We start from the raw sequence: 15255 nt of genomic DNA, 5'->3' as shown, positions 1-15255 counted from the left end.
TGATATTATAAAATAATTTTTAAAAAGTAAAACATTTTGGGGTTGGGGATTTAGCTCAGTGGTAGAGCGCTTGCCTAGGAAGCACAAGGCCCTGGGTTCGGTCCCCAGCTCCGGAAAAAAAAAATTTAATATTGATAAAATTAACAAATGTAACAAAAATTATTTCACCTCATTATTTTGCACAATAAGGTCAAATACAAAGAGATTTCATCAAGACTATGATGGCTTAGAGACCCACAGCTGGACAATGAACAGGGTGAAAGAGGAGTGCTCAGCCCTGAGTGCACGTCTTCATCATACTCTTCCTCTCAAGGCTCAGGGGAAAGGTGGCTGAAGGACTCTAAGAGCTAGAAGTGGTGGGGGACCTTTAGGAAATAGCATTTTCCAAACACATCAGGCCTAAGAACTCACAGACTGTGACAGCATGCACTGGAACTGCAGAGGTTAAGGGCAGGCCAAATGCCACCAATGAAATGGGGAAATGGCCTGTAAGTCCCACTTCCAGCCAAGAAACTATTTGAAAATTGATAGCTGCTGAGAGAGGGGAAATCAATTTTCTTCAACGGAGTGATCATGGGATGATCAACCACACTCCTGGGCAGGTCCCAGGAGGTGGGGAATGGAAAAGAATGTGATAAAATATACTGTACAAAATTCTCAGAAAATAAATACAAATTACAAAATAAAAGACTGTGATAGCCTCACTCAAGTGTAGTTAAAATCAGATGAATTCATTTTTTAAAAGAAAGATTTATTTTAGTTTTAATCATATACATGTGCCCACAGAGGTCAGAGGCATCAGATCCTCATAGATTTAGGGGAATAGCCAGTTTTAAGGCGTGGCACTGGGGTGTTCTCCCCCTCCCATCATCCTGTGGGCGAGCTGGGGGGTCCTGTGGTCAGGGTCCTCAGCATTGGTGTTCCCCTGCTGGGTCTCCCCGCACCCTCAACCCCCAACTACCCATCCCCACCCCCCGCCAGTGCCTAGCAGCCGAGATTGTTGTTATGTTTATTTTGGGGGTTCAGTTGATCATACAGTATTCTGTCTTAGTTAACAGAGTGGGTTCCACACCAAGGCCTTCTAAGATAATGCAGTTACAGTGGCAGAGCTTAGAAACGCTGTTTCAACAGATGGTCTTCTGGCATTTGAGAAAACAATTAAGGTCTTTTGGCTGCCTCTTGACTTTCTCTCTGAAAGCAGATCCTGGAAGTTCTCTAAAGTCAGTCTTCAGAGGTGGACTGGAGAGGTCCAATTCCCAGCACCCATATGGTGGCTCACCAGTGTATGTAACTGCAGTTCTAGGGGAGCCAGCGCCCTCTTTAGGCCTCCGTGGGCATGGCGTACTCATGTAGTATACAGACAGGTAGGCAAAATACAAATACACATAAGATGAATAATTATAAATTCTTTTTTAATTTAAAAAATGTTGAGTTGCTCATCTTGGAGATATCTTTCCTTTGTCTAAAGAGAATGTATGAAGACACTGGAAAAAATATGAACAAATGGGTCTTGCTATATTGCTGCCCTGAGTTTATGAGTATATTATGCCTCTGGTTTTCCAGTCACATTTCTGCATGGCAGTCCATGAAAGCATGAGGATTCCCAAATTTCTGATGACCTCTGTGTAACATAAAACTGACATTAGATAAATGCATATGTTTTAGTCTTGGAAGCCTTAGGATTGGTAAGGAAAATACTGCTTTTTCTCCCCTACACTTAGTATTTGGCTTCTTCAGTCCTGAAAATCCATTTCTGAGTCTCTTGGCTTACATGGAGAAATAGATACAAATTAGGTTTCCCTTTATCTGAAGCTTGAGCAGACTGCTAGTATTCCAAGTTCAAAAACTACTTGTGGGGAAAGGTTTTTATCAAATCCAAACACAGAAACAAAGGAATAGACTCTGTAAGACACAAAAATATTTCATCAGGAGCACAAGGGCTAGCAGGTGGCAAACAGGTGCCAGAGACAACCCGTCAGGTTTCTGTTTGTACATGTTCTCTAGGCTGGTGGAGCCGAGTGTGGCCTGAGCTCTGTTTATAGTCTGCCTCTGCTCTGCGGCTGTCTGGACGGACGGCTAGCCATCCCTAAGATCTGCTTCTCTCCCTCCTCTGTGACACAAGTGTGAGCTGAACATAGAGTCGCCCTGAATAAACGCTTCTCGGGCTCTGGTGAATTAGCCATGCCACTGACCCCAGCTTTGGCTTTTGAAATGTAAGTGAACTGTCCTATGTATGGGAGCCTGAGAACCTTCTGTAAGTTCCTAATCACTGGAGATTGCCTGTGGTCCCTCTTCTCTGGCATTCTTCCACATCCTTACCCAGAATATGGATCACCTTGGATAGCGAAATTGAAAGCTGCTGTTATGAAAGAACCAAAGAGCCATGGAATGCCTGGGAAGGCCCATATCAGTTCTGACTTCGTATTTTGGACTCTTAAAGTAACAAGCAAGAAGTTGGGCATGGTGGGACACTTCTGTGATCCCACCACCCAGGAAGCTGAGGCAGGAGGATTGAAAGTTCAAGACCAGCCTAGGAATGTAATGAGATCCTGTTTCAGTCAACACATCCCCCTCCAAAATCATCAATCCTGCATACGTCACTGCATTTGGGGTTTGTTGTCATTTATGGGTATATGTAACACTAAAGACTTTAATAACTTTAAGATTCACTGATTTTGAGGGCTTAAGGTTAAAAGGCTGCCACTCGATAACATTCTGCTCCTGTAGAGAACCCAAATACACACACACTGGGTAGCTCATACTCACTTCTGGCACCTGTACTCACACACACAGACACACTGTGCCTTCCCACATGCACACACACACACACACCACACACGGGGTGGGGGTAGAGGGAGGGAGAGAAAGAGTGAGAGCACAAAATAGACAAAAATAGACATTATAAAGACAGGCAAGATGGCTCATCAGAAGCATTTGCCATGTAATCTTGACAGCCGCCTGCATTTAATTCTAGAACTCAGGGAAAGAAGAGAGAACCTGACAGTTGTCTTATGACAGTGTCTCATGGTTTCATGGCACACACACACACACACACACACACACACACACCCCTGAATTCATAACAAATCACACACACATGCATATACATAATATAAATGCATATATACACTAATACATAAAAAAATCAAATTTAGAAAATAGATACTGCAGTGAAAATGCAAAGCGAGGTCTAAATTCCTACCCCAGCTAAGTTTCTAACATTCTTTAAGGGAAAAGATCAATATGTAAATTACAGTAGATACGAATCAGCACCTGTGCTCACAAGAGCACAAGAAGAGCCATTTTACCTATTTAATGACATTGAGTACTAGCCAAAAGCTAGCATAAGAGCAAGTATGACTGCTACTAGACTAGTTAATTTTTATTAAACATATAAAAAAGAAAATTTCTATTCCCTCCACATACTCAGTAGATGACCTCAGCCTTATCAGCAAAGGTCAGGAGCCTTCCAATGGGAAGCCGCTCTGTGCTCTATAGTACCAAATTTCCAGATCTCTCCCACCTGTCCTCTTCTGGCTCCCTTTCTGCATTACAAGGCCGTGTCTCTCCTACACAAGTGCAGAATCTCTACCTGTGCTTTCGGTCCAGCAATACAGACTCAGGACGTCTGTACGGCGACCTAGCCTGTCTTTCTTCTTGTCTTTCTTGTCTTCTCACCAGGATTGTCCCTATTGTTTCTAAATGGCCTTGTTTTCCCCAAAGGTCCTGGCTAATAATCTCCCCTCTCTGAGTTCTCAGTGTGCCTTATTAGTGCTTGCCTGGGTGAGGCTCTTTTAATCAGGATGAAGCCAAATCCACATTCCTTTATGTCAATGTCCTCATTTCGAGAGAATAACGCAATGCATCCGAATGTGCTGCAGGATTTTTCTAAATCCCCTACTCTCAGGGTTGTGGGCGCACACTTAGATATTTGCATAGTTTTTAGGATTTTGTCTCCTGTATTTGTAGTTTTCAAATTGTATATAAAGCTTTATGAGAGCATTGCTGAGACATTACAATCGCATGCACACACAGTTACTTCTAACTGCATTATTTGCAACAATGTGTTTCTCTCAAGAGTTGGCCAAGATTTCTTATGCTAGATGTTAGTTTAGCTCTGTACATGGAGTCCATTACCATGGAAGTTAATAATGCTATTTTAATAAGAGAGGGGGATATGGGAGAGGAACGTTAGATGCTCTATAGTTACTGTGATTTGTTTCTCTGTCTGTCAATCTATTTTTATTTATGCATGCCATATTAGGGATTGGACCTAGGGCCTCAGGAATGCTAGACATGCACTGTACCACTAAGCTACACCCCCAGCTCTGCATTCTGAATGCTGTGTGATTATGTACTTCAGTAAAAATCAATTGAATTTGTTTACCCCACATAAGGAAAGATTCTAAAGTAATGAGAGAGAGAAGATATGCTTCTGATTCTAGCTCATCGGAAGATGTATTTTAGGAGCAGACTTTCAATTACATGTCTTCAAATAACAATTTAGCTCAGGCAGTGAGAACGGCTGCTTCATCTGAATTTTGTAATGGTTTCCTGATTTGTTGTTGCTTAAAGCGATTACATAAAGGCAGTAAATTCTCAAAACAATGGAAATGTACTACTGAAAGGTTCCAGTGGAGAGTCCGTGCAGACGAAGTTTCAGGGACAGAAATAATGTAGGGTGCCTATGGGTGTGTAATGGGGCGCAGGGATCACTGTGATTAAACTGACAGCTATCATTTACCTGATGCACAAGCAGCTCTACTGGCCCTGTTCTAGGAGTAGCATCACAGGACAGGTACTGTGTTCAGAGGTTCTTGAAAGTCAACCACTGGAAAGAATATGCAATGAAATTCCAGAACTCTCTGGCAGAGATGACCATGAACTCCACAACAGCCCTACAAAGATGATTTAGTAGAAAATAAAGGGAAAAACTTGAAGTTTTTATAATTATCTATTGACTTGAGTTTATACTAGTGTTTCTCAGGTTATCTTTGATGGACATTTTCTTTACTTTTTGGTTAAAAGTTAAAACACTACTGCCTGTTATATTTATAAAATAATATCAAATACTGAGGTAGCATCAAATGACTGTAAATATTTCAAGATCCACTTGCTTTCTCACTAATCTTCTCATGGAATGGCGACAATCTGTGGACCCATACCTGGCTGTAGCTGACAGCTTACACTGATGTCACCTTCCAGCACAAACCAAGGATGAGAGAATCTGACGACTTTACCATTACGTCGTGTGTTTCATTAGCACTTTCTCCTTGAAGCTAATACAAAATGGGAAGTTTTCCGTCAACCGATTTCTGCCTGCCTTCTATTTACAATTCTGTCTTTTCTTTTTTAAACAAATGGAGGGAGGATACTGGGGCTCGAACCCAGGGCCTGCTAAATGCTAGGCAAGACCTTTCCCTGAGCTACACATTCATTATGACACACTCAAATATTTGACTGAAAATTTGTGACTGAATCTTTAAATCATAAAAAATAATTTTCAAGTGAGAAAATAAAAACGATTACTACAAAATCAAGCACACACACACGTATATAGCATACACACATGTACATACATACTCATACATACATAGACATCCTCGCACATCCATGCGCACGTATACTCCAGAACAGCAGAAGACATCTTCGGTTATCTGCCACAGAGAATTATTTCAAATATTAGCTAAGATTTGTCCTTTTATGAAAAGCTAAATGCTTTTCTATTTTTTGAGAAAGAAATATTCCTTGAAAATGTTTCCTGTGCTTAGGATTTATTTTTCTCTAGTAAGCAAATAGAGTTTATTGGAAGTTAGAAAAGGAGAACTATCTTTCTCTAGTGTGTAGCAGTCAAATACAGTGAGAGAAAGCGTGTTATTTGAGAATGATATGGGAAGTCTGCTTTCATGTTACAGCAAGAGTAAAAAAACAATGCTTTTGCCAACACTGGCTAAAGATATGACTTTTTAAAAAATCTCTCTGTGCAAAAATTATCTTTTTAAAAGGTAAAATTAAATGTTCATGTGTGTGTGAATTGGCAGAAGAGAAGTCAGGCTTCAGGGTTCCTGTTCTTACTGATGGTATCCGGTGAGGAAGCTTGGAGCTTGGGCCAAAGCAAAGAACCTAAACAGGAAGGACCTTGGTTTTCAGTCCACACTGTGGCCTTTAGATTGCTGAATGAGTGGAGGACAATGAAGCAGTCAGCAAGGGGACCTGTACAACTCCCAGTTTCCCTCGCTACCACGGACATGCCTACCATCGGTCCCCTACCACAGATGCTGGCTAGTCACCGGTACTGACTCTGTCTTTGGAAATCAGGACAATTAAAACATTAAAACTGTCATCCAGTAAAGAGAAAATAAAGGGGAAGAATGGAGATTCAAATTATTTATGTAAAAGTGTCTTGCGATCATGTTGCTGGGAATGAAACTTGTTTGTGTTCTGAAAGGGGATGGCACAGATATGATGGATGGGATATGGGGAAAAGTTCAAATATTAAAGGGAGGTGGCCAGGTATGGTGGTGCGTGCCTAAAATAAAATACCAGTATTGGCAAATTCAAGATAGGCCTGGATTATATAATGAGACCTTATCCTAAAATAAACAAACTTAAATGGGTGTAAGAGGAAAGTGTGCGAGAATTTCTGAGTATCATAACATCCAATGCAAATTGTGGGCAAATTCACAAAGGTGTGCTTAACGGCTGAGATCAACAAGTCTCTGTGTCTGTTTTCTCTGCAGTGGTATACTGTAGAAAAAAAGAGAACTTGTTTGAAACTTTTAAATACTATTTGATGTAATTCTTATTGGCCTTAGAGTAGTAATTTGTAAGGCTCTACTGTTTAATATTGACAACTTTGAAAGTCACTGAAAAAAATTAAATGGCAATTTAATGTTAACAGCTGCTTATGGTTATCAAATCCATCAAGACCCTTCATGAATATATTAACACAAACCCACTAAACTACTGTTGCTGTAGACAGCTTGGTATTTTAAAAATGCCTGGTGACAATAAGGACACTATTACAGGAAGGGCCCTGGTCTCAGCTCACTGTTTTATATTGACATAGGGAAAGAAACCCAGACCTGTCTTACTTCTTCCCAGACCTGTCTTACTTCTTCCCAGACCTGGCTTACTTCTTCTATGTTGCAGAATTTCTGCTAACTTAACTACAAAGAGATCTCTAGAAAAGTGTTGGAAAATATTGCTTGACCTAAATTTAATTTACTTGCCACAATAAAGAAATAAAAACAAAAGCCATGTAATAGAAGTAGCTTATCTGAATAAAGGTTACAGAAAAGTCAGCAAGTAGTTCATACTGATATGCAAGTCTGTCTTTTTCTTTTTTTTTTTTCTTTTTCTTTTTTTTCAGAGCTGGGGACCGAACCCAGGGCCTTGTGCTTGCTAGGCAAGCGCTCTACCACTGAGCTAAATCCCCAACCCTCTGATATGCAAGTCTGAAAAACAGTCATGAGCTTAATCAGCAAGGTGGCCATGTCCTTCGGTATCTTTTCACTAAATGTTGACAGGAGATTGTGCACTGCATGACATATGTCCACAGACACCTTGCTTGCTTCACACAGGGAGTCTTAGAGCCATTCACTGGAAGAATCATATAACATAAACTACAAAATATTGTCTCAGTTATCTTTCATCCAAAGCTACATTTTTTGAGGGAGGCATACTGGGAATCGAACCTAGGACTCCACATTTACTAGGCAAGCACTCTACCACTGAGCTATATCCCCAATTTTTGTTTTTTATTTTTATTTTATTTTTATTTTAGATAATATCACTAAGTACCCAGGCTGGTGTTAAATTTTAGTCAACGTAGGCCATGAACTTACCACTCTTCTTTCTCATCTCTTAAGTACCTGGAAAAAAAGGCTTGAGGCTACCAGGCCTAGTTTGCAGCAAAGTCAATGCAGGTGTCATAAGGCATGGCTTCACAGACCAAGGTTTTTCATGTAAACTCTTAATGAATTGGTAGAATGTCAGGGAGTGATGATCAGGGCCATCTTGAGAAAGGAGGGCTAGAGAAATTTAAATAAACACAAGCAGTCCAGCACCTTACCCTTTCCTGAAGGGCAACTCTTCCTAACTCTGATTTGAACACAGATAAAATAGAATTTTCCAGATCAGCCATCATGCCTCTCGAGCAGAAAGAGAGACTTGGACTTAAAGAGTTAAAGGGGAGGAAATATTTTTCGTGTACTTGTTCATGTTCAAACTGACCATATGAGGCAGAGCAGTAGTAAAAGAGTTCACACGGAGAGGAGGACCGATCATTAAGCTTTAGGTCATAATGAAGAAGTATTTCCATCTCAGTGTATCTAGAAGTATTTACATCCTAGTGAGGCTTGGGGACTAAGACTGATGAGTGACAGAAGGTGACATGGGTTTAGGTTCCGCTCTTCTGAGGAGCTCCAGGTAGAAAAGAACCCCCGTGCATAAGACTGAGTGAGTTCATTTTTCTTATCCAGCAATAAAATATATTTAAAAAAAAACAACTTAAAGCAGTTTGAGAGTGTACAATCTCTCACGGTAGAGAAGGCCTGGCAGCTATACCTGCTTGACACACAGGAGGCAGCTGTTATACCGTGTTGGTCAGGAAGCAGAGAGCTTGGGGAGAAGGGTTCAGGCTGGGCCTCCTCTAGAGTCCTATATCGGCCAACGAGATCCCATGTCAAAAGGCTCCGCACTTTACAAAACAGTACTACCTGTTGGGGGACCAAATGTTTAAACACACCAATTTGTGGGGATCTATTTAATATTCAATTCCTAACAGGGGTAAGCCAGTCATCTTCCAGGAAGACTAGATGTAATATGTTCCTTCACTGAAAGGAGGTCTCATTAAGACTTGGTCTTAGAGCCAGATAGAAGTAGAATAAAAGGTTAGAATTAAGTTGTTAAACTGACCTTACGACAAGGCTGGAGGTAGTGCACCACATGAGGCCTTGTGTTGGTTCCTGGTGAGGTCTGTGAGCATTGACAGTCTGGAAAGGGGTTGGGAGTTATGACTGGGTAGGAACCAACTATCTTACAGGTCCAGAACTAGAGAGAAAGTTTTCTCATCTTATTTCTAACTGGCAGAATCCTAATGACAGAACGTCCTGGAACTCAAATCCAATCCATGTAAAATTGTTTATTCTTCTTATATTAAAATGATTGGCCTAGACAGAAAAGGATCTGAGTACATGTATGTCAAATAAGAGGGACATCAAATTGAGCAGATGCATTTGCTGCCGTGCTATCTTATAAACTATACTAACAAGAGTAATAGCTATGGCGTAGGCTGGTAATGTAGCTCAGTGGTAAATCACTTGCCTGGCCAGCATAAGCTGTGACTTAGATCACTGGCACAAACAACTCAAGACATAGAAAGCAGAACCTAAAAGCTCAATCATGAGCTCTTTCTATCAGAAGTTTCTAGTTCCCATTGAGTTCAACGCCACATCTTTTAGGGTGGATACATTCATATGAGTTCCAACAAGAATGCAATATTTTATGTTTATTGCTACACAATGATAAAATCACATCCTACATAGACACTTCAAATGGAAATAAAGTTAGGAAGCAAATCTTCATTTCTAAATACCCTTTACAAGCCATTACTAGATGACTTGGAAGACAGGTTCAAAGGTTTACAAAATGGGTTAAACTTAGAACTAAATATCACCTCAATTACTTCCTTTGTCTAGCAGACTCAGCTTACAAGAGCATAAATCTGTCTTCCTTGCTTCATCTCTTGGTACTTGCCCTGGAAATGTCATCTGCTCTATTGAAAGGGCACTCATCTGTCCTGAAGAAAAACCTGTGTTGTCAAGAACTAAGGCCTTTTCCCAATGGCCAAAGAGGAACAATGGGTGCCAGCCAGAAGTTCATGGGTGAGCTATCTTCAGTCAGGTCTTCTTAGCTATGGTCAAGTCTGTGAATGACTGCCATATAGCCTCACGAGAGATGCTGAGCCATGTCACTCTGCTTGTGGATTCTTGACCATCGTAAGAGTGTAACAAAAGCTATTAACTTTTACTATGGACAAATTAAACAGCAGATTTTATGCCTAAGGATAACCTTTCTTCATAAGCCTATGAAAATTAACCAAAAATGAGAGGCAAAAAAAAAAAAAAAGGTAAATAGTGTTTGGCCATTATCTACTTTTCTTCCAGGCACACCTAAATTCTTTTAAATATAGGCCTGTGGGCATGTCCTTGTTCAGCACTCTACATTTATTTTGAAAGCCATAAAAAGGGGGTTAATTTTAATTTTAGGGATATATTTTTTTCTTTGAAATGGAGGATCATTTTTGAGAAAAATAAATCAAGAGGAGATGTTTCTAGAGTCTAGCTTTTTTTTTTTTTTGTGGAATGGTATGAAGGCCTGTCTCTTTTGGGTTGAGATTTAAAGTTTCACTTATCATCATCCTCCTCCTCCTCCTCCTCCTCCTCCTCCTCTTCTTCTTCCTCCTCTTCCTCCTCCTCCTAATACGACTAAAGTATGAAAAGTACTATTTGATTTCTCTACTAATTTTTTATGAAAACAAGAGAAATAGGAACAATTTCTTTCAGTCTCTCTTTATCCATCTACAATCAATCCAGTAACTTGAACAATAAACAGTAAAAATAATGGCACATACAAAACCTTGCCTAAGTGGATCCATCATGGACCTGTGTCTGAGAATGGTTTCCTAAATAGGGAAGTGCATTTCATAAAATAGTTTGTTTTCTAGTATTGCCTTTTTGATTTGGACTCCTAGATTCTATACATTTTCAGGCAATTTTAATAGTTTCTTGTCTCTTGCTAACAAGAATGACTTGTCATAATGAACAGTGTAGACACTGTCCATTTGATCTACTCTAGAGAGCTGTCTATTTGATTCAGAGCAAATCATCTCAATTCCTTGTGGAATGAGCAGAGTACTAAATAAGACTCAAGAATAAAAATTAATGTAGTCAGTTGTATCTGAAGGCAACAAAGTACTGAAACATTTAGAGCCTCTTAACAAAAAATGTGAGAAGACAGAGAATTCGATAAGACTACAGTAAAAGGAGGGATGATTTTTCCTAACACAGACTGTCTGTGCAATAGTTTCTTTCTCATTTGGAAAAGTGGATGAGTTTGTAGTTTAATGATGGTTCTTGATTCTTTCAAGTCAGAAGAATGAAATTCACTTTTAACTCTACAAAAGAGAATTCTAATTTTCAGCATTCTTTTTTTTATAATTTATCACATTGCTCAACTGGGCAGGGACTCTGGATACCATGTGGATTAAACACACTTTGGAGGTGTCTTTTTGTTATTATGCATGTTGTACTTGTTAAGTTTTTGTTTTTGCTGTTTTGTAAGACATGGGCACCTAAATATTCCGATTTTCCCTTTTAAAAATCAATGTTTTATATCATCTCTTTGAGAATTACATAAATGTCATAGTGCATTTGAGTCTTAATTTTTAGTAGTATTATCTGAAAAATACACAGGTATTTATTCATTTGGTGCTGGGAATTGGACATGCTAAGCACATGCTCTGATGCTCTAAGCTGTCCCCCAACCCTGAAAATTTTTGATTAAATATTAATAGAACTGTTATTCTAGTTGTGGATGATACTTATTACAAATTTTACCCTGTTGAGAGTTAGGAAACAGTAGTAATATGGTTCTCAAAACCAAATCATTAGATACTGTTTTCCATTCAATTGGAATTTCTTTGGTAGGATTTTACACTCCACACCTTAGTAGCTTCTCTCTGTGATTCTAAGGCAGACTAAAGTATAAAGAACATTAGTCTAAAAAAAAGCTGGGATAGTGGTACATGCCTTTAATCTCAGCACTCATGAGGTAAAAGCGGGTGGATCTCTGTGAGTTCAAGGACACCCTGGTCTACATAGTGAGTTCTAGGACAGAGAGACTCTGTCTTGAAAACAAAACAATAAAGAAAAAGGAGAGGAGGAAGAGGAAGAGGAGGAGGAGGAAGAAGCTGGAGGGCACAAGTGTTGGCCTTTAGTCTAGGCTCCACCCCACAGTTACCTAGCAACATCCGGGTATTCTGACTCACTATAAAAGGGGCTGCTCGCCCCCCTCCTCTCTCTTTCTCCCTTCTCTTCTCCTATTGCTTCTGTTCCTTTCCCCCTCTCCATGTGCTCATGGCAGGCCTCTACTCCTCTACTCTGTCTCTACTCCCTCAACTCACCTCCCCATGCCCTAAATTGTATACCATATTCTATACTATACCTTCGTGTGGCTGGTACCTCAGGGAGGAAGGGATGCCTCAGCATGGGCCCACAGATGCACCCCCTTCCCCCACACCACATTGCACCTCCTACAAACATACCCGATTGGAGCTTTGACATACTGTTCAGAGCACAGCATTAGTACCTAGGAGAAATAATAAATGACAGTCACTCTTTCTACCAATGTGGGTAAGTGATATTCATGTCATTTTGAAATGATATGCCCTACCAAAGGAAAGACAGGCGGGGCAACTTGGGGCGTATCATTAGCCACTTTTCCAAGCATATTTTTACTAAAAAAAACCACAGTTTACATTCAAAGTGTTTTCCCTTGTCGGTTCCTGTCTGAAGACTCCGATCAGTCTCTTTTGCGTTCTTCAGAGGCTCTGGTAGCTTCATTTTCTTTCATGACAAATATGTCTACACAGTAGGTTTTAAGAAATTGTGAGGGTTGATGGCACTTGAATGTAATTATCATTTCTACATACACACACATTTTAAAGACTAAAGGACCCAGAATTTCTTGGATTTTAAGTGTAAATGTTTAAGATCGAAAGACTCAACCTTTGCTGACTAAAATGAAGAAATAGATTTTATATTTTTACTGCTCTAAATCACTATTTGCAACTAAAAAATACTTATAGTGGGCAGGGGTACAGTTGGCTTACTGGTACATTTCAGCACATTTCTGGTGCCTGACCCTAAAAGGATGATATCTAGAACTTCTTCCGTCAGAGCAAGAGAAATCATTCACATGAAGAATAAGTAGGAAAGTTATGTTCGCACCAATCAGAACGCTCTGCCATTTTAGGAGCGTTTAGGACACTCAGGAAGGACTGGCGGAAAATGGGACTTCGTTAGCTTCATCCAGTGGGACAAAGAAAGCCATGCTAGTTGGAGCTTTGTGGTGGAAACTTTTTGGTGGGTTACCAGACAAAGGGTTTAAACCTTAGTGGGAACGACCACTATTTAGATGGCCCGTTAACGGGAAAGTGCGTAAGCCTTGTAGAGACGTAATTTTCCAGAATCCAGGAGAAAGAGAGGTGTGGCTGAGGTACCAGTAACGAAAATGGCGCGTACGAGCTTCAAGACCCGGTCAGGTGACATAGCTCCAATTCGCTCCCTTCCTTCTGAGGCCTCGCCTCCTGCTCGCTTCCGTGTATAGGCGTGGCCTATCTGGAAGAGTGTGGGCGTGGCCTACCCGGAGGCGCTTTCTTTGGACACTCAGATAGCAAGGCCTACGCAAGCGCAGTAAGCCTTTAAGGCCGGTCTCCCCGCCCCTTCACCCATAGCCCCGCCCCATTCTCCCGGGCGGGGCGGGGCAGGGCCCGGCGTCCAGCGACCGCTGCCTGGACAGCCAGTGACTTCCTTGTTGTGGGTCTCGGCCAGGTCGTGTCCCGAGTCGTAGCCCCGCGGTGCTTACTCGGACCGCTTTTGCAAGTCTAGGTCCAAGCTACTACCATGCCCAACCCCGGCAGTACCTCCTCTCCCGGCTCAATCCCTGAGGAAATTAGGAACCTGTTGGCAGGTAAAGAGCGGGAAGGGGGCGGTGACACTGGGGGCGGGGGCGCGGGGACGGCGAGCCGGCAGGGACAGAAGCGCTTAGCCTTCACCCTGTACGGGCGGTGGGGGTGGGCCATGTAGGGGGACTAGGGTGCGGAGACTAGAAGGGAGTGGGCGTGTATGCTGAAATGTGCTGACCCTCCCTGGAGAGCGGACAGTTATGCGTTTCATGAAGACAAGAATGTGAGGGCGGGAGATGTACAGCAAATGTTGATGAATGCTTGTATGGGAACTGCAAAGGTAGATGTCCAAGTACTAGTTTCTGGGTGGCCCGGCCAGTAAGAATGCAGGTGCCTGCAAAGACTGCAGGGCCGCAAGTGTTGGGAGTTAGGAGGCGAAAAGATACTATTCACCCCATTTTCCTGAACAGTCAAGTCAAACATGTTTATAGTTTTGAAAAGTGCCCGATTTTCAAATGGCCACTATTTCTTCAGCCTCAGTAACTATTAAAAGTGAAAAAGGAAGGATGTGTTAAAAGTCCTACTTCCTGTGTCATGTGATCAAGGAACTTCATCTTTGCACCCTCATCTTCCTCTTTTTGGTTTTACATTCCCATTTATAGGGACTTTCAGGAGTTTAAATGTGGTTCCTCAGTTCCTCAGTTAGGTCAGTAATGTTTGGAGGTATGCATTTCCACTAAGCAACAAGGAAAGCTGGGTAGAATAGATCTGCACAAAGTAGGAAATACATCTTTTTAGAGTATCCCAAGTCTCACCTATCCTGATGGTCTTGGATACCACCATATACTTTGTCTTGTAGATGCTAACATTTGGAAACGGCATAATTTTAGTTATTTTAACAGAATTAAAAAGTTTCTCCTTCATGCCTGGGCTGTCAACTGAGTATTTTAATCGTTAAAAACAATGTTACCTAAAAGTGCACTTGAATTAGTAAGTTATGGTTGCAACAGTGTGAGACCAAGTATCATAGAATACCTTGTTAAACTCGGGTTGTTTGCGTCATGGCTGGATGGAGACTGGTGTTTGTATGAACATGATGCAGGGTGAGGGTGTGCTATGTCACTCTGAGAAATGCTTCTTGTCATTAATGGATATCACTAAGAGAAGCGATGAAAGAACTGTAGATGCTGATTGAGAGCTTAGAGGAGCACCAGTTTAGTCACGATTACAGTTAACATTTTTCTGGGGAGGGAAGGGACAATGCAGGAATTGCATGTTTAGAAAAGTATCTTAATAATTTGACCAGAAAAATGTTTTGTTCCAGAAATGTCATAATTTTCAGGTTGTTCTAGGTCCATATTTGTAATTAAAAAATATAATATCCCGGTTTAACTTGTAAAGCTTGACAACTCCTTTAATAGGCAAGCTATATCATATTGGCCAACAGTCATACTTCCAACATCGTATGATATGTGACTACAAGACCCATCACTCTCTGGCTCTCCCAGATTACAGATTTCTTTTAGCTCTCTTGTATCATGTAAAGAGCTCAGAATTACACATTT

The 15255-nt window shown here is 41.0% G+C and overlaps 1 protein-coding gene and 1 long non-coding RNA gene across 9 annotated transcripts in view; one reads left to right on the top strand and one right to left on the bottom strand.

Moving 5' to 3' along the window:
• LOC102550087 (uncharacterized) overlaps window positions 1-13434 on the bottom strand; it is a 42361-nt gene extending 28927 nt beyond the window's left edge. For 2 of the 6 annotated variants that reach the window (XR_005503575.2, XR_010066151.1), the window contains exons 1-3: window positions 13308-13434; window positions 12329-12372; window positions 8920-8996 (exon numbers count right to left, since the gene is read on the bottom strand). This is a non-coding gene — a long non-coding RNA (uncharacterized LOC102550087). Of the gene's footprint in view, window positions 1-8919; window positions 8997-12328; window positions 12373-13285 lie in introns of all 6 variants that reach the window. The other 4 variants (XR_592118.4, XR_010066152.1, XR_005503577.2 and 1 more) reach the window with 3 other exon arrangements.
• Skap2 (src kinase associated phosphoprotein 2) overlaps window positions 13412-15255 on the top strand; it is a 150444-nt gene continuing 148600 nt past the window's right edge. Inside the window, exon 1 of one of the 3 annotated variants that reach the window (XM_006236477.5) lies at window positions 13412-13755. In XM_006236477.5, coding sequence (XP_006236539.1) covers window positions 13689-13755 — 67 coding nt within the window. In that variant the 5' untranslated portion in view covers window positions 13412-13688. The remainder of the gene's footprint in view (window positions 13756-15255) is intronic. The other 2 variants (XM_006236478.5, NM_130413.1) reach the window with 2 other exon arrangements.

The sequence above is a fragment of the Rattus norvegicus genome, chromosome 4 (genome assembly GCF_036323735.1).
Source record: "Rattus norvegicus strain BN/NHsdMcwi chromosome 4, GRCr8, whole genome shotgun sequence".
Lineage (NCBI taxonomy): Eukaryota > Metazoa > Chordata > Mammalia > Rodentia > Muridae > Rattus > Rattus norvegicus.
Note: the sequence above shows the minus strand (reverse complement) of the source record. Positions and strands in the feature narration are given on the sequence as shown.